This window comes from Rhinoraja longicauda, chromosome 1 (genome assembly GCF_053455715.1).
Source record: "Rhinoraja longicauda isolate Sanriku21f chromosome 1, sRhiLon1.1, whole genome shotgun sequence".
Classification (NCBI taxonomy): Eukaryota; Metazoa; Chordata; class Chondrichthyes; order Rajiformes; family Arhynchobatidae; genus Rhinoraja; species Rhinoraja longicauda.
This window is the reverse complement of record NC_135953.1, coordinates 85,452,870-85,476,121: the sequence shown is the minus strand read 5'-3', so window position 1 is coordinate 85,476,121 and position 23,252 is coordinate 85,452,870. Positions and strand designations below refer to the sequence as shown.

General features: G+C 42.0%; 1 protein-coding gene across 3 annotated transcripts in view; it reads right to left on the bottom strand.

The window, feature by feature from the left end:
* Positions 1-1,017: 1,017 nt before the first annotated feature.
* cops4 (COP9 constitutive photomorphogenic homolog subunit 4 (Arabidopsis)) overlaps positions 1,018-23,252 on the bottom strand; it is a 47,058-nt gene continuing 24,823 nt past the window's right edge. The window contains exons 7-11 of one of the 3 annotated variants that reach the window (XM_078401459.1): positions 22,878-23,081; positions 19,689-19,804; positions 6,108-6,192; positions 3,804-3,952; positions 1,018-3,673 (exon numbers count right to left, since the gene is read on the bottom strand). In XM_078401459.1, coding sequence (XP_078257585.1) covers positions 3,819-3,952; positions 6,108-6,192; positions 19,689-19,804; positions 22,878-23,081 — 539 coding nt within the window. In that variant the 3' untranslated portion in view covers positions 1,018-3,673; positions 3,804-3,818. Of the gene's footprint in view, positions 3,953-6,107; positions 6,193-19,688; positions 19,805-22,877; positions 23,082-23,252 lie in introns of all 3 variants that reach the window. The other 2 variants (XM_078401468.1, XM_078401450.1) reach the window with 2 other exon arrangements.

Below are 23,252 nucleotides of genomic sequence, written 5' to 3'. Positions count from 1 at the left end.
CGTTGAAATTTATACAATTCAATATTCCTCTCAATTTTTCCGAACTCCACAAAAATCACCTGATCAGAAACTGTAAACCTTTGATCTTACTACAAAACAGATTAAATAATAATCTTAAGAATGAAGAACCGTTTGGGGGGGGGGGGAGGGGGGGGCGAACATGATGAAAGGTTTACTTTTGTAGCCTCCCAAGAGCAGTGGTAATCCCAATTAACTTGCTGTTCTGGTTGAGTGATTGACAGCCTACTTCCAGATTAAATATTTTAATGTTTAAGGTCTTATAAAGTATTGTTTTAAGTGATATAAGAGGCTTTATTAAAATGTCACAAAATAATACCACAAAAACCTCTTAAGTTTACCCAGGTTTTACTGAAGATTAAATTTTAATACTTGCACACGATTGTTGTTTGAAATAGAAATTAATATGATAGTAATAAAAAGTTACCAATGGAGGGAGATGGTAAAATTTCAACTGGCCTTTGTCCAATCATCTGCCAATCAATCCCTCCACCCCCTCTTCCCATGTATCCACCTTTCACTGGCCAGGCTTTGTCCTGCCCACTTCTCTTCCAGCTTTCTTCCCTCCCCACCCCCACCCGCCACCACAATCAGTCTGAAGAAGGGTCCCAACCCAAAACATCACCTATTCATGTTCTCCCGTGCTGTTGCCTGACCTGCTGAATTACTCAAGCCTTTGTGGGGTTTTTTGTGTACCAGAATCTGCAGTTCCTTGTGTCTCTATGTTTCCCTCACTTAATTACTTTTACATGAACAGATCAGCTATACATTTAAAACTACTTAGTTTCAGGATCTTAACTGTATAGTTAAGATAAAGGATGTTGTCAACATACAGTACCATTTTGTACATTGAAAAGAATAGTGCACCACAAATTTGGCACTTGACTAACTTGCCTCTCAAAAACTATTGAAGCTTTTGTTATTTCGAAAAGTCCAATGCACTGATAGTGAATTTAATCAAGGAAGACAATATCAATACTTGTTGACCACATCAAAATTTAAAGCAATTGTAAATGGTTGCCGTGTGTAGTTATAACAATTGATGCAGTTTATAGGTGGAAGCAAATCTATCTACTGAAGAAACAAAAGCAGTCTACAGAAAAAAGCAGGCAAATACAGAGTACTAGAAATGCTGAAAGCACCAGAAATAATTGGTAAATTTAAACAGGACATTAACTAAGAACATTTGAACCAATGAGCTACGTTTGCCTCGATTTCAAAAGGCAACTCTCCACTCAGATAGAAACATGGTCCACCTCCTGGTACTCACTTAACTTGATGCATCTCTGCTTCGAGAGCCATAGTGATATAGTGTGGAAACAGACCCTTCCGCCCAACTTGCCCACAAAGTCCCAGCTACTCTAGTCCCACTTGCCTGCGCTTGGTCCATATCCCTCCAAACCTGTCCTGTCCATGTACCTGTCTAACTGTTTCTTAAACGATGAGATAGTCCCAGCCTCAATTACCTCATCTGGCAGCTTGAACCATACACCCACCACCCTTTGTGTGAAAAAGTTACCCCTCGGATTCCTTTTAAATCGTTTCCCCTTCACCTTGAATCTATGCCTTCTGGTTCTCGATTCCCCTACTCTGGGCAAGAGACTCCATGCGTCTACCCGATCTATTCCTCTCATGATTTTGTACATCTCTAAGATCACCCCTCATCCTCCTGCGCTTCATGGAGTAGAACCAGCCTCCTCAACCCCTCCCTATAGCTCACACCCTCTAGTCCTGGCAACATCCTCGTAAATCTTTTCTGAACCCTTTCAAGCTTGACAATGTCTTTCCAATAACATGGTGCCCAGAACTGAACATAATATTCTGGATGCAGTGTCACCAATGTGTTATACAACTGCAACATGACCTCCCAACTCAATACTCTGACTGATGAAGGCTAAAGTGCCAAAAGCTTTTTTGACCACCCTATCTCGACTCGACCTTCATGAAACCATGCACCTGTACTCCTAGATCCCTCTGCTCTACACAACCGAGGTCTGTGTTCCAACTGTTAATTCATATACAATAATCCATCCTCCACAACTGACACTACACCCCTGCTCTTATCCCATCGCAATACACACTGCGTAGCCTTTTATTTTTCCCTCTCTGCCTCTATTTCCTAACATGGCATCATTGCCCCTCACACACCATGGTCCTGCTTCTCCAGACATCAGCCTATTTTATAACCTCATGCTACTCCTTGCTGCCCTGAAATTACTTCCCTCAGTATATTCTCCCTCCGTTTCTTCTGCAACCACACCAGTGGTTCCCACTTCCTCTAAGTTCATTAGAATCCAGATTGGCCTGAAAAGCTGAAATTACTTTTGACTAACCATGTACAATCCCAAGACAAACCAGCTGGTCCTTTGCACAAATGACACTTTAAAAAAAATAGATTTGTTTATAACTAAAAGTACTTAAATCATTTTCTGAGATGACCCTGAGATGGTGCCATTACTACCTGTGGAGCTTAACAATTTGAAGCAGATACCAAACCTGTGGATAATTAACGTTAACTTATCACCTGCAAAATTGCACCATAATTGTTTGTTTCAAGAAAATGAATTAAGTAACACAAAGACCCATACAACCCTGGCCATGCTCTCATTTGGAAAGAAGATATATTGGAGTCTTAAAACCATGACCTCCAGGTTCAAGAACAGCTTCTTCCCAACAACCATCAGGCGCTTGAACACTGCAAACACCAACTTAACTACAAGTTGTCTTGGTTGCACTAGGGACTTCAGGCTTTTGTATTGCACTAATATTAAGGCTATTTTTAATTTATTGAACATTTTTTGGTTTCTTATTTTATCTATGAGTACTGTGCTTTGTCCTGTTATGCTACTGTAAGTAGAATTTCATTGTTCCATGTTCAGAACATATGACAATTAAACACTCTTGACTCTCTTATAAAATGTACTGTTAATGTGACACTGAGCAAGGTTGTAAATGAAATGGTAATTGAGTCTGTTATTCACTGGATTATCTGCTACACACAAAGGTTCACAACTTGTTGGTACAGAAAGTGGCACGAAGATATCTTTCTGATGTTTAGAAGAGTAAGGTCTCTTTACTCAGGCGCCATTGCCACCTAACATAAACGATACCTTACAATGTCGTTGTGAGTACAACTAATATGTAAACATTCCATTCACAAATATGAGCATCACTCATCATGAAAACCAAAATCAACCGTTGATTTTTTTATTTTTTAAAAAATAAATCTGTAAACCCCAAATAGTTATGTCATAGCAAAGTTATTATTTAATAAACAATTAATTAAGTGGAAAAGAGGACATTCTCAAAGTAACACAGTCCTTGCTTTGGGAAGAGTTTATTTTCTTGAATAACTACTTTTGTGATAACGCAGATCCAATCTGTAGTTGTCTTCTGACTTCGGCAAACAATTCCCAAACAATCTGGATTGGCTTCCTTCAATAAAGGGTCAAAATGTAAGTTCTGTAGTTTCTCAATTAAACCAGACTTTATAGCGAACTGAGCTACAGTCTTCTGAATTCAATAAAGAGCAACCAAATTCACTGAACAAATCTGAATTGCTGCATTCATAGATAACCTCCATGAATGGATCCAGGATTATTGAAGAAAATATTGCAACGTGCAATGCAGAAACAATGAAAATTAACTTCCTATTCTGCAAAACAAAAAAAAGACAGACCAAATAACCTCAATTGCAAAATAAGTTCTGGAAATAAAAGATTTGATCTTTTAAATATGGAGGGGAGGGTTGCAACTGAATTATGATGGTGGCTGCAATTCCATACATGTGGTTCAGGATGCTACTGTGACATCTGAGCTTCCATTGCCTGCGCCGTCCACTCAGGGGCAGCCTGGCTGATCTTCTCCAGGAGATTGTTTACTTGGAAACAAAGAGACTGGATCTGTTTGTCCCATGTGGGCAAAGTTTCACGAGCTGGAAGAATAAGATAAATGTATCAGTCTTGCAAGTATTCCACTAACAAAAATAAATGACCATTGAGGCACCCTGGCCACTCCCCTCTGCCATCAGGCAAGTGGAATAGAAGTGTGAAAACGCACACGTCCAGGTTCAGAAAGTTTCCTTCCTGCTATCAGGCAACTGAACCATCCTACTAACAACTAGAGATCAGTCTTGAGCTGCTTTCTATCTCGTTGGAGACCTTCCAACTATCTTTGATCGGACTTTACTGGACTTTATATTGCACTAAATGTTGCTATTCACGTTATTCCCTTTATTGTGTATCTGTGCACTGTGGACAGCTCAATCATCTTTCTGCTGACTTGGTTAGTGCGAATCAAAAGCTTTTCATTATACCTCGGTACACGCGATAATAAACTAAACTCAACTCATCTGTTGGTTTAGAGTGCAAGAATATAAATAGAACCAATAATCCATTGGACCCTCTAAGCCTGCTCCATGACGGGTTCTTTCTCTCTGTGCCTCTTTCTTACACTAACCACATAGTCATTGATTCCCTTAATCTCCAAATACCTATCGGAGTCATACAGCACAGAAACCGGCCCTTTGGCCCAATTGGTCCATGTCGACTAAGACACCTCATTAAACCAGTCCCATTTGGCCGCGTTTAAACATTTCCAATCCATGTACGTTTCCAAATATCTTTTAAATGATGTTGTTGTGCCTGCCTCAACGATCTCCTCTAGTAGCTCGCTCCATACACCCACCACCCTCAGTGTAAAAAAGTTGCTCCTCAGATTCTTATTGAATCATTGCCCCCTTCCTTTAAGCTGTCCTTTAATTCTTAATTCCCCATTTCATCACTCTCGAATACATTCAGTGACTCATGTTGCAGTTGTATAAGACGTTGGTGAGACCCCATTTAGAATAATGTGTTCAGTTCTGAGCACCATGTTATAGGAAATATATTGTCAAGCTTGAAAGGGTTCAGAGAAGATTTACAAGGATGTTGCCAGGACTAGAGGGTGTGAGCTATAGGGAGAGGTTGAGTAGGCTGGGCCTCTATTCCATGGAATGCAGGAGGATGAGGGGAGGGATCTTACAGAAGTATACAAAATCATGAGAGGAATAGATCATGTAAATGCATATAGTCTCTTGCCCAGAGTAGGGGAATCGAGGACCAGAGGACATAGGTTCAAGGTGAAGGGGGAAAGATTTAATAGGAATCTGAGGGGTAACTTTTTCACACAAAGGGTGGTGGGTGTATGGAACAAGCTGCCAGATGAGGTAGTTGAGGCTGGGACTATCCCAACGTTTAAGAAACAGTTAGACAGGTACTTGGATAAGACAGGTTTGGAGGGATATGGACCAAGCACAAGCAGGTGGGACTAGTGTTGCTGGGACATGTTGGCTGGTGTGGGCAAGTTGGACCAAATGGCCTGTTTCCACACTGTATCACTCTATGGCTAGGCTTTCACTATTTTCCTGAATGGAAAATTCCTAAGATTTGCCACTCAGAATGAAGAAATGTATTTCTATCTTCATCCTGCATGGTCAACCTCCTATTTTTTGATGGTAGCTTAGATACCCTGGCCAGGAGAAACATGAATCCCACATCCACCATCAAGCTTCGAAAGAATATCCAATGCTTTAATGAGATCTCATCTTTTCCTAAACTCAGAGTAAATGCCTACTCTGCTTCTCCCCATATGATAAACTTTCCCAGTGCCATGAAACAATCAGAACCTTTGATGATCTCCCTCTATTGGAAATATATTCTTCCTCAGGAAGGGTGACCGCAGACTTGTACACAATATTCCAAGTGCAGTCACATCACTCGATATAATTGAAGCAAGATGTCTTAATTCTTGCCATCAAATATCCTTGCAGTTAAGGCCCACATGTCACCTTTCTACCTGCTTGTTAATTTTTAGTGATTTGAGCAGAAGGGCATCCAGATTGCTATTGTCACCAACACCTTTCAGCCTCACCATTTGAAAAATATTCCATTATTTGATTACTTTATTATGCCAATGAAACATTTCTGAGTCCCAAAGCGATGTATTAAGTTAATGAACTGTCACAAGATCTCACATCTTCATTGCACAGAATTATAAAAACACAAACAGTAGAAAGACTTAACATTTTCAGTTTGGAGGCACATACTTACTTTCAAAGTGAACAATTCCATCAATTTGATCAATAAATCCATTCATTCGCCCTTCAGTGATCATCTGCGAGGCAATTTTCTCTGCCTGGTGGAGAAAGTACAAAAGCAATTAAATTATCTTTTCAACATTCACAGATAGAGGAAAATCATTACAAATTAACACCTGAGAAGTTGGCATACCAAATAAAGAACTAATTAACATCCTTTGGAATTCCCAAGTGCCAGAGAAGAAATATAACATTTTCATATTTAATCATCTATAATTAAACAAATATGATACAGAATTTTGTGCATTTTGTCACTTGCTTTGTACTTGGCAAAGTTCACAAACGGTCTACCCACAGAAAACTAAGATTCCCTGGTGAGTTTATTTTCTAAAAATTAATTACTCCTCTTCATCTTGTTAGCAGAAGCCCAGATGTTTAAATAATGAAATAACAATGTTCAACACGATATGTTAAGAAGCAAGTTGGGCTGAAGGGCCTGTTTCCATGTGGTGTGACTCAATGACTTAGCACAAAGGTGTTGGATTGTTAGATACTGATAAATATAATAATTGTAATGAAGCAAGTCTCCCACTAAAGACAATTTCAGATTTTATACAATCAATGATAAATAGGAGTCAAGAGGACAGCATTGAAACAGGCATTTCGGCCCTACTTGCCCAGGCCAGCCAAGATGCCCCATCTACCCTAGTCCCACCTGCCTGTGTATGGCCCATGCCCCTCAGGACAGCACCCACTCCCCTGGATGTCACTGATCCCTTTCACTGGCTGACAGTCCAGGAGGCCAACATCATTGCGAACAGCTGGGTCCAATTAGCAGACATTAGGTTGGGCACCTGAACGATGTCAGCCTACTCCCTATAAAATTCAGGCAGTCCAGCTTGAGGAGAGAAGGGACAGAAAGTGTGGTGCTTCCCTGCTAGCTGTGTTCCCCTGTTGCAGGTTCAAGTAAGACTGAGCCACCGTGTGGTCAAGCTGAGCTGCTGGGAAGAAACCCTAGACAGCTGGCACCTCTACTGAGGCTAAGACTGAGTGCCCAGTGCCTCTTCCTGCCTACATACAATGAGGGACTGCACCCACACAGAGGCAAAGACTGAGCTGCCAGGATAAACCTGAGACAGCCAGCAGCTTCTCTAGGGGAAAAGATGAACTACAGGGAGAAGCCTGAGATCGCTGCACCTTCTCCTTCAATACCAGGACTGAGCTGTTGGGATAAGTCTGAGAGTGCCACTGCCTATATGCCGACAGCGAGGGACTGTGTCCCCATGCAGCCCTTGACTTCCTTACTACTGTAAATAAAATATATCAGGCGAGTTCACTCCACTGCAAATGGTGTGGTCATTGCTGAATCTGGTGTTATCCCTGACTCCACAACAACTAAACTTCTATCTATGTACCTGTCTAAACGTCCTGCCTCAACTACGTCCTCTGGCAGCCCGTTCTTAAAACCCACCACCCTCTGTGTGAAAAATAACTTCTATTCTCTGATAAACGAACATGTATCAAAAGTCTTGATCATCGCAGAGCCCACGATCCCTTTGCCAGGGATCGATCTCTGAGCACCACTGCGGACTTTGACGTCGTGGAGCCCGCGGTCTCTGGTCAGAGACCGACTTCAGGAACTCCAAGCCGCAGGAGCTTCGACCGCCCCGACGCGGAGGCTTCGACCGTCAGCTGCTGGAGCTTCAATCGCCCCGACGGATGGTTCAATTGCCCCGACCGCAGGAGAAAAAAAGAGAGAAGATTACACTTTATTGCATTCCATCACAGTGAGGAATGCCGGGAATCCACTGTGGTGGATGTTTATGTTAACTTTTATGTAATTGTGTTTTGTTGCTTTTTTAGTATGGCTGTATGGTAAATCGCACATCACTGTACCTTAATTGGTACACGTGATAGCAAAAGACCTTTGAAACCTTTGGCCTGCACCTTTTCACTTCCAGCCAACTGCAGCCAAAATAAGGGATGCATAAAAGATAATACATGAAATGAATGCGATGACATAAGCGCATCTTTTATGCTAAACAACTGCTGTTTCACATTCAGAGAAATCTGGTTGAGTTAATACCCCTGGTTTAACTACATATTGCTCTGCATTGGCCTAAAATCATATGGAACAGTTTCTGTTCCATTCTTTCACAGTAAATGAAAGCACAAGTTTTTCTGGTGCTTTTTACAATATGAAACTTGCAATTTAAACTCATTTTGATATTTCTCATACTCTCTATTTATCCCATTGAACAACGCAAGTATTGAATATGTATTCATTTTCCATTCAAGTCTCCAGCTATTAAATGAAATTGTGGATATTTGTGCGAACAAGGAGAAAGCAGGGTTGTTTTTTTAAACAGGTATCTCGAACAGAAACACTCCCTTTAATTGATTCTAATACATAAACTGTGTACTTCCAATGATTCCCGACTCTATTTCAAATTTTCAGCATTTCCACATCCTTTAATTGCAGATGAAAGGCCAATTTGTTCTGCCCCATTGTGCCTCAGAATCTGAAATGTAGCCTGTTGGAGCATTCCCCATCTCTGTTGTACATCAGTACCGTCCATCAGTCTGAGATTACACTTAATCATCTGCTGTTGCTTTGGCCATGCTTCAGAACCAGAATTTTCCTTATCTGCGACCCCTTTGTCCTGTTTTCACACCTTACATTTTTTTTATTTATGTATCTTCTTCTCCCCGACATCAGTCAGAAGAAGGGTCTCGACCTGAAACGTCACCCATTCCTTCTCTCCAGAGAAGCTGCCTGTCCTGCTGAGGTACTCCAGCGTTTTGTGTCTAACTAGCACCTTTGTCTTACTGACATTGAGATTGTTTCAGTGCTGAAAATAGTACAATGCCAATTTTGCTAATTACAAGCCGATTAATCAATAAATTAATGTTCGGCAAATGTCGGAAAAAAGTTTATATGAAGTAAGTTTCTGTCGAAAGTAATGACGATGCCAGGTGTCCCTGTACTAAAAGCCTAACTAATATAAATATCTGGCTTTTGTACAAACATTAAAATTTGGAAGCCATGTTCCAATTCCTTATAAGTGCCTTTCCATTTCCTTTTTTTGTCAAAGTGTAAAATGGAAAGCAAGAGCTCTTGGAACATGATGTTGGGGACGAATAGCAAATTACCACAACTCTGAGACTTCTCTATGGTGACACTGGCAACAGAAGTGTCCTATCACAACAGAAGTGGTTTATCCCTGTACACTTTGTATCCGAGCATAATAATCTAGGTCTGTACCTGCTTGTGGCTCACACACAAGGATCACACACCCTACATTATCATTCATCACCATTGTCACTTGGTAGTCATCTATTGATTTGCTATGTTGGTTCAAATATTGTTCATACAGCATGCTAATGCTAAATGAAGTTAGCATGAATACCACAGAATGCTTTTACTGACAATGCACTACTTGTGATTAACAGTAAACATTAACATTATAAAAGACAAAATTGCGGAGCATTTGGATAGCAGTAACAGGATCATTCCAAGTCAGCATGGATTTACGAAGGGGAAATCATGCTTGACTAATCTACTGGAATTTTTTGAGGATGTTACTAGGAAAATTGACTGGGGAGAGCCGGTGGATGTGGGGTACCTCAACTTTCAGAAAGCCTTTGACAAGGTCCCACATAGGAGATTAGTGGGAAAAATTAGAGCACATGGTATTGGAGGTAGGGTACTAACAAGGATAGAAAATTGGTTGACAGACAGAAAGCAAAGAGTGGGGATAAATGGGTCCCTTTCAGAATGGCAGGCAGTGACTAGTGGGGTACCGCAAGGCTCGGTGCTGGGACCGCAGCTATTTACAATATACATTAATGACTTGGATGAAGGGATTAAATGTACCATTAGCAAATTTGCAGATGATACAAAGCTGGGTGGTAGTGTGAACTGTGAGGAAGATGCTATGAGGTTGCAGGGTGACTTGGACAGGTTGTGTGAGCGGGCGGATGCATGGCAGATGCAGCTTAATGTGGATAAGTGTGAGGTTATCCACTTTGGTGGTAAGAATAGGAAGACAGAGTATTATCTGAATGGTGTCAAGTTAGGAAAAGGGGACGTATAACGAGATCTGGGTGTCCTAGTGCATCAGTCACTGAAAGGAAGCATGCAGGTACAGCAGGCAGTGAAGAAAGCCAATGGAATGTTGGCCTTCATAACAAGAGGAGTTGAGTATAGGAGCAGAGGTCCTTCTGCAGTTGTACAGGGCCCTAGTGAGACCGCACCTGGAGTACTCTGTGCAGTTTTGGTCTCCAAATTTGAGGAAGGATATTCTTCCTATTGAGGGCGTTCAGCGTAAGTTTACTAGGTTAATTCCCGGAATGGCGGGACTGTCGTATGTTGAAAGACTGGAGCGACTAGGCTTGTATACACTGGAATTTAGAAGGATGAGAGGGGATCTTATCGAAACATATAAGATTATTGAGGGGTTGGACACATTAGAGGCAGGAGCATGTTCCCAATGTTGGGGGAGTCCAGAACGAGGGGCCACAGTTTAAGAATAAGGGGTAGGCCATTTAGAACAGAGATGAGGAAAAACTTTTTCAGTCAGAGTTGTAAATCTGTGGAACTCTCTGCCTCAGAAGGCAGTGGAGGCCAATTCTCTGAATACATTCAAGAGAGAGCTAGATAGAGCTCTTAAGGATAGCGGAGTCAGGGGGTACGGGGAGAAGGCAGGAACAGGGTACTGATTGAGAATGATTAGCCATGATCACATTGAATGGTGGTGCTGGCCCGAAGGGCCGAATGGCCTACTCCTGCACCTATTGTCTATTGTCTATTAAAAGAATCTCAGGGGAAAGATCCATTTTGGTTCCAGTAGTTAGAGTTGTCATGTGAAGTCGCATGAAACAATGTGCATTTAATCTATAAGGAAGCATTCAGTTTAATCATAAGGAAGCACTCAGTGAACCTGCATGTTCTCTGACTGCTCCAGGCAAAGGAAACTGAAATTTAATGTTATTTCATGAAGTGCAATTCCTGCCCTGATCTTGGCCGTGGAAGTGACAGACGTCCGTGAGTTCAGTGAGGATGCTGTTAATGATCTGTTCATTCTCATCCGTAGTTCCTCACTAACATTCAGGTATCAGAATTGCTTCTCAAACACTTAAGTTAGAAACAGCTTCTTGCTGAAATCCTTGCTTCTTCAGTAGCTTGTCATTGTCTGTGTGCATGGTGCTTATTCATCACAGGAATGCCTACCAATGCACTCGGGGGTCAGGGAGAAACCAGAAACCAGTATGCCCAGAATTCCTGATGACATCAAAATGGCTCTCAGAAAATGTCACATCCACACATGAAGACTTTTGCAACTTGAAAACACAAAAAACACAGCAGAGTAGACCAGATGGGCCGAATGGCTTAATTCTACTCCGATAACTTGTAAATATGTTACAGAATTACATCCAGAAAAGAAAAATCAGGAACTAACCTGTAATTAGCCTGATCTGGAAAACTTTCACTGCCTTCAAAATCCTTTCACATTCCTGCTTACCATCCTTATTGTTATTGCTGACTCACAATTAACAAATAAATATGGTCATAATATTGCATTTGAGTTATAAAAATATAGCATAAACCAGCAGGGGACCAAAATATTCTCAAAAATTCATTTCAGATAACACTCACGGTGTTTATTAAGTACAAAATTACTAAAAGCTTCATTGATTTTGCCAGAATAGTACAGTATCATTCCCTAATGCCTATTTGCAATATGCTTGGAAAAGTCAGGCAAAAGCTTAGGACTATAATTCCCTAACCTGTCATACTAACATTTAATTTCCTTCATCACTTTATGGGTTTCAACCAAGCCTGAAGAAGAGGCCTTACGATGTATCATATTATCTTATTTACTGAGGTACGGCAAGCAACGTGTTTGCAATAAAAGTGGAAACTTTGCCGGTCTATCTGTCAGCAGACCTGGAGTTTGTTGCCAGCTTCAACCATTGATATCAGTTTCATATTGAGGGCTATGCGTCCAATCACTTTCATTTCTAAGATAATGTCGGCAAATGTAATAAAAACATAATCAGAATTATCCAGAAGGATATCAGTAAGTATCTCAAAGCTTATAATGACACTAAGATCACAAAAAAAAGGATAACATTGTGAACATGGCTCTGGGGATGGAAGGGGAAATAAATGACAGATGCAGGTTAAGTTAGACAATTATAAATGTGGATCCAGTGAAATACAGCAGATATGATAAATCGAAAGATATGGACAAAATCAAGAATGATATCTGAAATGATAAACAAAATTCCTGATTTCAGGCATGAGGTAAATATTAGGCAGAAACAAGGTATGCAGATGTTGCTTTACAAAAAAAGACACAAAGTGCTTAAGTAACTCAGCGGGTCAGGCAGCATGACTGGAGAACATGGATAGGTGACGTTTTGGGTCGGGACCCTTCAGACTAATTGTGAGAAGGGGACAGGTGGGAAGAAAGTTGGAAGAGAGGAGGCGAAGGACAAATCCTGGCAAGTGATCAATGGATACGGGTGAGAGGTGTTTTTGATAGGTAGATAGTTGGGCAAAAGCCAGAGATGAAAAGTCAGAAAATGTGAGACAAAAAAATTGAAGCTTTGTGAATTGTGAAGCTAGAGGAAGGAATGTAGAAGTGAGGGGAGAAATAGGCGGAAGTCCTGGTGAGTCACAGGAGAGAATGTGCGGGCGGGGGTGGAGGAAAGGAGGGTTGTAGTTACCTAAAATCAGAAATTCAATGTTCATACCATTGGGTTGCAAGCTACTCAAAAGGAATACGAGGTGCTGTTCTTCCTCTTTGCTTGTGGTCTCATTCTGGTAATGGAAGAGGTCCAGTACAGAAAGGTCCATATGGCAATGGGAAGAAGAGTGACAATGGATGGCAAATGAGAGATCCAGTAGGCCTTGGTGGACTGAGCGCAGGTTTTCGGTGAAGTGGTCGCCAACATACAGGAAGTCACATGGGGATCACTGAAAGCAGTAGGCAAGGTCAGAGGAGGTGCATGTGAACCTCTGTTTCACCTGGAAGGATTGCTGGGGTCCCTGGATGGAGGTGCAGGAGGAGGTAACGTAGCGTGAAGCATCTCCTGTGTTTGCAGGGGAAAGTACATGGGGAGGGGATTGTTTGGGTGGGAAAGGATGAGGGAAGATGATGTGTTGAACACAGAGGCGAGAGGGGTGAAAGGTGAGGACCAGGGGTCCTCTATCGTTCAGGGGGAAGAGGAGTGAGAGCAGAACTACAGGCAACAGGAGATGCAGGTGAGGGGTCTGTCTATGACACCAGGGAGGAACCAAGTTTACGAAAGAGGACATCTCCAAGGTTCCGGATTGGAAAACCTCAACTTGGGAGCAAGTGCGGCGTAGACGGAGAAATTGAGTGCAGGGGATAGCGTCTTTGCAAGAGGTAGGGTGGGAGCATGTGTTGTCCACATAATCATGGGACATCAATCCCCCCCCCCCCATCTCCCTTCATCTCTTTTTGTCCCCAGACCCCATAACTCCTCCTCCTCATGGACTACCTCTTTCACCATCCCCCCAACTACTTCTGCTGATGCAGAATGGTCAGTCCTCAGCAGAGGACTTATCTACTTACCCCTACGCCCACACCTCAATGAGTTCTGGTCCTGCCATGATGTTCAGCTGTTCTGGTGCCTCTACCTCCAGGCTTTTTTCTCTGGTAAGTTCTCACCGCCCAATGATAACCCCTTCTCCCGTTCCCATCATTCCTCCTCGTCATGGACGACCTCTGCTGGCCTTCTACCCTCTTTGGACCTATTTGTTTCCAACTGCTGGAATGACATCAAATGCTCTGTCTTCATCACATCTGCTTCCAAGATGAGGCTTTCCATTCTACGACATCCGAGATGTCCTCTTTCTTTAGTAAACGGGGGCTTCCCCCCTGCTGTCACAGATGGATCCCTCACCCTAGTCTGTATCCTGTAGTTCTGCTCTTGCTCCCCATCCCAACAGACGACTCATATATTTCAAACAGAATTCCTGCAACTTCCACTCTAGTTTCCCCCAATGTCCTCGGATATATCAATAGACAATAGGTGCAGGAGTAGGCCATTCGGCCCTTCGAGCCAGCACCACCATTCAATGTGATCATGGCTGATAATTCTCAATCAGTACCCCGTTCCTGCCTTCTCCCCATACCCCCTGACTCCGCTATCCTTAAGAGCTCTATCTAGCTCTCTCTTGAAAGCATTCAGAGATCTGGCCTCCACTGCCTTCCGAGGCAAACAATTCCACAGATTTACAACTCTCTGACTTAAAAAGGTTTTCTTCATCTCTATTCTAAATGGCCTACCCCTTATTCTTAAACTGCGGCCCCTGGTTCAGGACTCCAAACATTGGGAACATGTTTCCTGCCTCTAACGTGTCCAACCCCTTAATAATCTTATATGTTTCAATAAGATCCCCTCTCATGTATATAAGCCTAGTTGCTCCAGTCTTTCAACATACGACAGTCCCGCCATTCCGGGAATTAACCTAGTAAACCTACGCTGCACGCTCTCAATAGCAAGAATATCCTTCCTCAAATTTGGAGGCCAAAACTGCACACAGTACTCCAGGTGTGGTCTCACTAGGGCCCTGTACAACTGTAGAAGGACCTCTTTTCTCCTATACTCAACACCTCTTGTTATGAAGGCCAACATTCCATTGGGTTTCTTCACTGCCTGCTGTACCTGCATGCTTCCTTTCAGTGACTGATGCACTAGGATACCCAGATCTCGTTGTACGTCCCCTTTTCCTAACTTGACACCATTCAGATAATAATCTGCCCTCCTATTCTTACCACCAAAGTGGATAACTTTACACTTATCCACATTAAACTACATCTGCCATGCATCCGGCCACTCACACAGCCTGTCCAAGTCACCCTGCAACCTCATAGCATCTTCCTCACAGTTCACACTGCCCCCAGCTTTGTGTCATCTACAAATTTGCTAATGTTACTTTTAATCCCTTCATCCAAGTCATTAATGTATATTGTAAATAGCAGCGGTCCCAGCACCGAGCCTTGCGGTACCCTAGTCACTGCCTGCCTTTCTGAAAGGGACCCATTTATCCCCACTCTTTGCTTTCTGTCTGCCAACCAATTCTCTATAAATGTCAGTACCCAACTCCCAATACCATGTACTCTAATTATGCACACTAATCTCCTATGTGGGACCTTGTCGAAGGCTTTCTGAAAGTCATGGTACACTACATCCACCGGCTCTCCCCTGTCCATTTTCCTAGTTACATCCTCAGAAAATTCCAGAAGATTAGTCAAGCATGATTTCCCCTTTGTAAATCCACGCTGACTTGGAACGATCCTGTTACTGCTATCCAAATGTGCCACTATTTCGTCTTTTATAATTGACTCCAGCATCTTCCCCACCACTGATGTCAGACTAACTGGTCTATAATTTCCTATTTTCTCTCTCCCTCCTTTTTTAAAAAGTGGGAGAACATTAGCTACCCTCCAATCCACAGGAACTGATCCTGAATCTATAGAACATTGGAAAATGATCACCAATGCGTCCACGATTTCTAGAGCTACCTCTTTGAATACCCTGGGATGCAGACCATCAGGCCCTGGGGATTTATCAGCCTTCAGTCCCATCAGTCTACCCAATACTGTTTCTCGCCTAATGCAAATTTCTTTCAGTTCCTCTGTCTCCCTAGATCCTCTGTCCTCTAGTATATCTGGGAGATTGGTTGTGTTTTCCTTTGTGAAGACAGAACCAAAGTACCTGTTCAACTCTCTGCCATTTCCTTGTTACCAATAATAATTTCATCTGTTTCTGCCTTCAAGGGACCCACATTTGTCTTTACTAATCATTTTCTCTTAACATACCCGAAGAAGCTTTTATTATCCTTCTTAACATTCTTGGGCAGCTTCCCCTCGTACTTCATCTCTTCACGTATTGCCATTTTTGTTACCTTCTGTTGTGCTTTGAAAGTGTCCCAATCCTCTGACTTCCCGCTACTCTTTGCTATGTAACACACCTTTTCATTTAGTTTTATTCCATCCCTATCTTCCCTTGTCAGCCACAGTTGCCTCTTACTCCCCTTAGAATCTTTCTTCCTCTTTGGAATGAAATGATCCTGCATCTTCTGGATTATGCCCTGAAATTCCTGCCATTGCTGTTCCACAGTCATTCCTGCTAGGATCCTTTTCCAGTCGACCTTGGCCAGCTCCTCTCTCATGCCTTCATAGTTCCCTTTGTTCAACTGCAACACTGACACTTCTGATTTAACCTTCTCCCTCTCAAATTGCAGATTAAAACATCATATTATGGTCACTACCTCCTAGTGGTTCCTTTACCTGGAATTCCCTTATCAAATCTGGTTCATTAGACAACACTAAGTCCAGAATTGCCTTCTCTCTGGTAGGCTCCAATACAAGCTGCTCTAAGAATCCATCTCAGAGGCATTCTACAAACTCCCTTTTTTGTGGTCCAGGACCAACCTGATTTTCCCAGTCTACCTGCATATTGAAATCCCCCATAACCACAGTGGCATTACCTTTGTTACATGCCAATTTTAACTCCTGCTGCAACTTGCACCCTATATCCAGGCTACTGTTTGGGGGCCTGTAGATAACTCCCATTAGTGTCTTCTCACCTTTACAATTCCTCAATTCTATCCACAGCGACTCTACATTGTCAGTCCCTATGTCACCCCTCGCAAGGGACTGAATTTCATCCCTCGCCAGCAGAGCTTGCATTAAAATGCATGTAGTTTAAACCAACCCTCCTTCCTCGCTCTCCGCCTTTCACCTGCCTATTCTGTCCACTAATCTTTCCCACACCACCCTCCATATCAGCGTCTCTCGTGTCTCTGTGCTGCACGAGATCCCACCCGCCTGCCAATCTAGTTTAAATCCCCCTATGTCGCATTAGCAAACCATCCCACTAGGATGGTGCTCCCCTTCCAGTTTAGGTGCAACCCATCCCTTTTATACAGGTCACCCCAGCCCCGGAAGAGATCCCAATGATCCAGAAATCTGAATCCCTGCACCAACTCCTCAGCCACACATTCATTTCCCCTATCTTCCTGTTCTTATCTTCACTGGCATAAGGAACGGGAAGCAATCCTGAGATCACTACCCTGCAGGTTGTGCTTTTCAATCTTTTACCCAATTCTGTAAATTCTTGTTGCAGAACCCCCTTCCTCTTCCTACCAATATCATTTGTGCCAATATGCACAACCACCTCCGGCTGCTCCCCCTCTCTCTTGAGGATGCCGTGCAGCCGCTCCGAGATGTCCAGGATCCTGGCACCAGGGAGGCAACACACTACCCTGGAGTCTCGCCTGCTGCCGCAGAATCTCCTGTCCGCACCTCTGACTATCGAGTCCCCCACCACTACAGCTTTGCCTGATGTCACTCTTCCTCGTTAAGCCTTGGCACCAGGGTTGGAATCACAGCCCTGGCTACTACTCAATCTTTTTGTGTCATCCGCTCCCAAGAGGATGTACCTGTTTTCAATAGGTACAGCACTATTGAAGTCTCCTGCACTCTACGCTTACTAATCTGTATCATAGTCACCCACCTTTGCTCTTTCTTATTCCTTATGAGCTTATGACACAGCAACGGTTTCGCCAAACGCTTGCACTTGGACCACCAAGGACTACTAGATATCCCGGTTGCTAACTATGTTAACTCCTCTTCCCATTCCCATACTGACCTTTCTGTCCTGGGCCTTCTCCATTGCCAGAGTGAGAAGGCACGCAAACTGGAGGAAGTGTCTTATATTCCGTTTGGGTAGCTTTCAACCCAACAGTATGAACATTGAATTCTCCATTTTGAGGTAACTCCCCCCCCACCTCCGTCCACCTCCTTCCCTCACACCCACTTTCCTCCTACCCTCCCCTGTCCCACCTGGACTCTCACCTATTTTCCCCTCCCCCTCCCCTTCTACCGACATTCCTTCCTCTAACTTTACAATTCAAAACTCTTCAATCCTTTGTCTCACATCTTCTGTCTTTTCATCTCTGGCCTTTGTCCAACCATCTGCTTATCAAAACCATCCCTTACCACTTGCCAGGCTTTGTCCTGCCCCTCCTCTCTTCCAGCTTTCTCCCACCCACACCCTCTGCCATCAGTCTGAAGAAGGGTTCCAACCTGAAATGTCACCTATCCATGGTCTCCAGCCAGATATGCTGCCTGGGCCCCTGAGTTAATCCTGCACTTGGTGTCTTTGTAAGTGCATAATTACTTCATTTATTGAGGAGCTTCTTTCCAGCATAGCTTAAATAAAAAGATCGCCATGATAAAATAAAAGAAGAAAAAGACAAACATCTCAACTAGAACAGCACGAAGATGGACCTCTGGTTTCTCTTTTGACCGATAAGATGTTCAAGGTCTCTTTAAATAGTTGTTGATGCAGCCATGTCCTTTGCATCAACCCAGGCAAACAAAGCAATGGTTGGCTGTTCAGTCAAGATGCCAATTATATGTGTATATACAGATCTGGGTAAGATCAGAAACAAAGGACTTTGTCAAATGTTTTCAAATAATAAATGAAAGGGAATTAAATGTAAACAGGACCTTGTTTTTGAAGAATAACCAAAAAGCAAATCAATTTGGTTTGTAATTAACTCTAGATTACAGTGATCCAATATTATTTCCATTGCTTCCTCAGAGGACTTTTTGTAGGAAAGGTTTCTGATTTGCACTTGGTAAAAGAATTCACAGCTCAGAAACATTCCTTCTATGTACATCAAAACATCAGTTCATACCAGACCTCCAAAATTCACAGTGGGGCTGTTTGATGATGCTAATTAAGCAGTTTTGAGTGCATTAATGTTAATTTGGAAATTGATTACTTTTGAGGATCTAGGATTTATCAATTTCATTTATTGAGGTTAGAGCAGATATAGGGAGGTGTAGGAACAATATCCTAATCCACCAAGATACCTGTTTTCCAAAGCCTTCCATTTGAAAAAGACCATGTGGCCAAAATACATTCTACCTAAAGTTCCTTTTGTCTGTGGCTCCCAATGCTAGTTCATCGTGCTGTGTAGGAAAAACCATAATATGCAATTTCAAATTATTTGTTGGAAATGTTGCTCTTAGCAAAAAGTAAATGCCCAGCTCTAAAAATGTTTTTCTTATGTACGTGAAATGAACAAATGCCAAAATATACACTGACGGCATATTTTTCCTATTAAGCAGAGGATATTTTCATATTTTCATATTTTCATATTTCAGATACAGCGCGGAAACAGGCCTTTTCGGCCCACCAAGTCCGCACCGCCCAGCGATCCCCGCACATTAACACTATCTTACACACACTAGGGACAATTTTTTTTTTTTTAATTTAAACTTTTACCCAGTCAATTAACCTACATACCTGTACGTCTTTGGAGTGTAGGAGGAAACCGAAGATCTCGGAGAAAACCCACGCAGGTCACGCGGAGAACGTACAAACTCCTTACAGTACAGCACCCGTAGTCAGGATCGAACCTGAGTCTCCGGCGCTGCATTCGCTGTAAGGCAGCAACTCTACCGCTGCGCCGCCTGTCGGCTGAAGATTTGAACTCAGGGATTAATATAAGACAACGTTCAGTACTTCAGGAGCTTACCTTGGCTGGTGGTATTTCTAGCAAAGCTCCAAGCTCTTCAAATGTAATATTATTGTACAGTTTGCTGGCAGAAAGCAGGTTGTGCTCAATGACAGCCCTGTCCAGTATACTGGAACCTGGTATCAAGGGAGGAAATATCACATCATTACAATCAATGCAATCTCATAGACTTTTATATCTACTATAAGCAAATGAAAAAGAATGCTGACAGATATTTTGGTTTGACAGTTGCTAAAAAGGTATTTAAACCTTTATGTAACCAGAGAGGGGAAGGTATTGTGATAACTGATAGACAGTAGCAAGCTCTGTGCTTTGCTATTGGAGAGATGGTCACAGGAAAAAACATCTTTAAAGTATCCTCCTTAAGCACCAGTGTTTTTGCATATTTTTGAATATTTCCTAGATTCACAACATTGATATAGAACAAACCACAAGAATGACCAGCCCAGGGTTTGTTTCTTTTATTTAACCTGAATTTCTGGATTTTACGTGTGAAAATATATGTGCTCACAAGGAATCTTTTAAATTAGTCATTGCCATGTGGTAAATTTTGACCATGAGTGTCTGTGAACCCAGTGACCATTCCCAAATTTAGAAATCATGGTTTCAATAGTAGCATCCTCTTGAGGATGAGGAGAATTTAAACGTATGGTTCCTTTAAAGATCTTGAACCTCATTCCTTTCAAAATAAATGTTGTGAATTTTCTGTTCCAAGACAGCAGGAAAGCATTCAGAACCAATGTTAGCTGAAAGATCTTTTTGCATCATTTAAATGGCAATATTGAGCATGTACATTAGGACAAATATATTTTGACTGAAAGCCGGCCATTCTCAAAATAACCAGCAACTATTATCTATTCAGACGACAGAAGGTTCTGAATGTGTGGCCAAATATGCAAGCTCGAAACCTCCTGAAGATCAGGTTCAGTCTTACCCAGACGTAGGCTCCAATGCTCAAAATTGAGTTCAGCAATTAAGTTTTCACATCCTGGTGAGCGTCTAATTGCACTCAGCCTCCAGCCTTTAATTATACACAAGGATTGACTGGTGCACAAACAATAAACCCATTTACTTGAATGGGGTCACCCCCACACTTGTAGTGTGCTATATATTTACCTGCATCTTAAAGAGCATTCAAGTTGATTATTTATTCCTTGTTTTTACATGTATTTAAGTTTTGCAACCAGTAAACTGCCCACGTGTTCTGGGGGCAGGACGTTGGGTTACGTCGCCTCAGTGGGAATCTGCTCCAAACTTGCGTTATCAGTCAACGCAGAGGGTCAGCTCATTCAGCCAATAACATCCAGAGGTGTGCAGGGTGCAAGACCACGGGTGGGGCAGGTCCAAGGAATTCAGGCCAATACTAGGGCAAATCTACCCAATATGTATGCAACTTGAAGATGGTAATATTTACATATGCTTTTCAAACCATTTTACAAGCATGGGTGGTACAATGACACTGAAAGTATGGCAAATTATCCATAATGTAGCTGGCTGGCAGGAGGATCACAATGGAGCTGGCATGTATGTGAGGGACAATAGGTTACAGAAAAATAAATGTGGGGGGGGGGGGGGGGGGGGGCAGGTAGCGGATTGCCCTGAGAGCCTGCATGGATTTTATGGGCTGAAAGTTCTCATCCCGTGTCATTGAAAAATAGAAAATAAGGTGAGAAAAGCTCACCAATTGCTCAAAAAATGAAATCTACATTTTGTTTCTTTAAATCCAATTTAACCATATTATAGATGTTATAAACATTTAAAGTGCCGTATTGCATCGGTAAACTTTAAACCGGTAAAGTCCCACATAGCAGGAGCAAAACCTTTACACGGCATTCACTTCTCCATGGATGCCCAATGCAACCTGAGTAAGGAAATCTGTCCAATATCCTCCTAACATTTACATTACCCATCTGCTGCCCACTCCCATTTGATTGCCTTGAAGTTTTGGTTGGTTCGTCATAGAGTGATACAGCATGGAAACAGTCCCTTCGGCCCAACTTGCTCATACCGACCAGCCGGTTTCTTGAACATCGGGGTAGTTCCAGCCTCAACTACCACCTCTGGCAGCTTGTTCCATACACCCTCCACCCTTTGTGTGAAAAAGATACCCCTCAGATTCTTATTAAATATTTTCCTCTTCACCTTAAACCTATGTCCTCTGGTCCTCGATTCACCTACTCTGGGCAAGAGACTCTGTGTATCTACCTGATCTATTCCTCACATGATTTTATGCACCTCTATAAGATCAGCCCTGATCCTCCTGCATTCTGCTTTTAATCATTGATGATTAATGCCAAGTCAGGTACAGCTTTGTGAGAAAGCATTGGAACCTCATGGCTATTTTAAAGTTGATTCTCCCCCTTGCCCAAAGTAAATTGTAAGTGTTGCTCTGTCAATTTCAATTGAATGTCTTTTTTTCATTGGTCTATTGTCTTCATCCAGAAAATCCTCAGTGATTTAAACAAAATACCCACTTATCCAGACCATTTCAATACAGCCAAGCAATTAAAATTGATGTAATCTTTTAGTGTACCTTAATGCCAAGAGAATAATACTATTATATATTTTTTACACTTAACATTGAGAGATATCAGAGTAAAGGGGGTTAGCTAAGAGATTAGAGTGCTTCATCCACATTAACAAAAATAGTAAAATCCTTGGATGAAATAAATAAAATAATATTCAATGTTACAATTAAAAGTTGAAATCTGTTTTTAACATAATGAATCGAGAGCTTCTGCTCTGGGGATCACTCTGCAATTTTTTTTCATATTTCATGTAATTTCATAAATCAATGTATTTAGTTAACTTATTAAAATGGGCTGAATTCAAAGCCATTGCTATGATTTCAGCTGCATCACCGGAAAACAGAAGATCAATAATACATTTATGAAAAAGAATAATGTGCAACTTGATACAGTCGAACTACCGACACAATTCTCCACTAAACTTCCATACATGAGTAAATGTAGAATTCAACAGTGCTGAGCGTTTCAAGATAGCACAGCATTATCATCTGAGTCATGAATGAATAACACAACAATTTATGGATATTGACTATCAGCCTGGCAGCAATATGATCATCTGTTCATTAAAAATAAAGTTTATAGCACCAGAAATAGCATACTTTGGATTCATCAAACACAAGTAATTCTGCTCCAATTTAAAAGAAAAAGGTGTTAAACACACCTTCAGGACAAAAACAGACTGTGTAGACTTTACCATCAGCAGTCGTTGCTTTCTGGTGAGGCATCAGCATGGCAGCAAACTCCTGTAGCTGGTTCCCTCGAATAATTCTATCCAGATACATTTTCTCTAGAATGCCATAAGCTGCAAGTTGCTGGCATCGTTCATCCTTAAAAAGGGTTGCCAGCATACGGGAACGCTGCTGTCCTGCAGGGCAAGCACAACCAAAAGAATCACTGTGAAATTTAATACTCAACATGGTTGCATTGCAGTATTTCTTCATAATAATGCATCGAATCAGCAAATTGTATGTTTTTCTTGCCTGGAAAACTTTTCTTTTTTCTTTTAATACAGCATTTTGATGATACATTTAGTGTT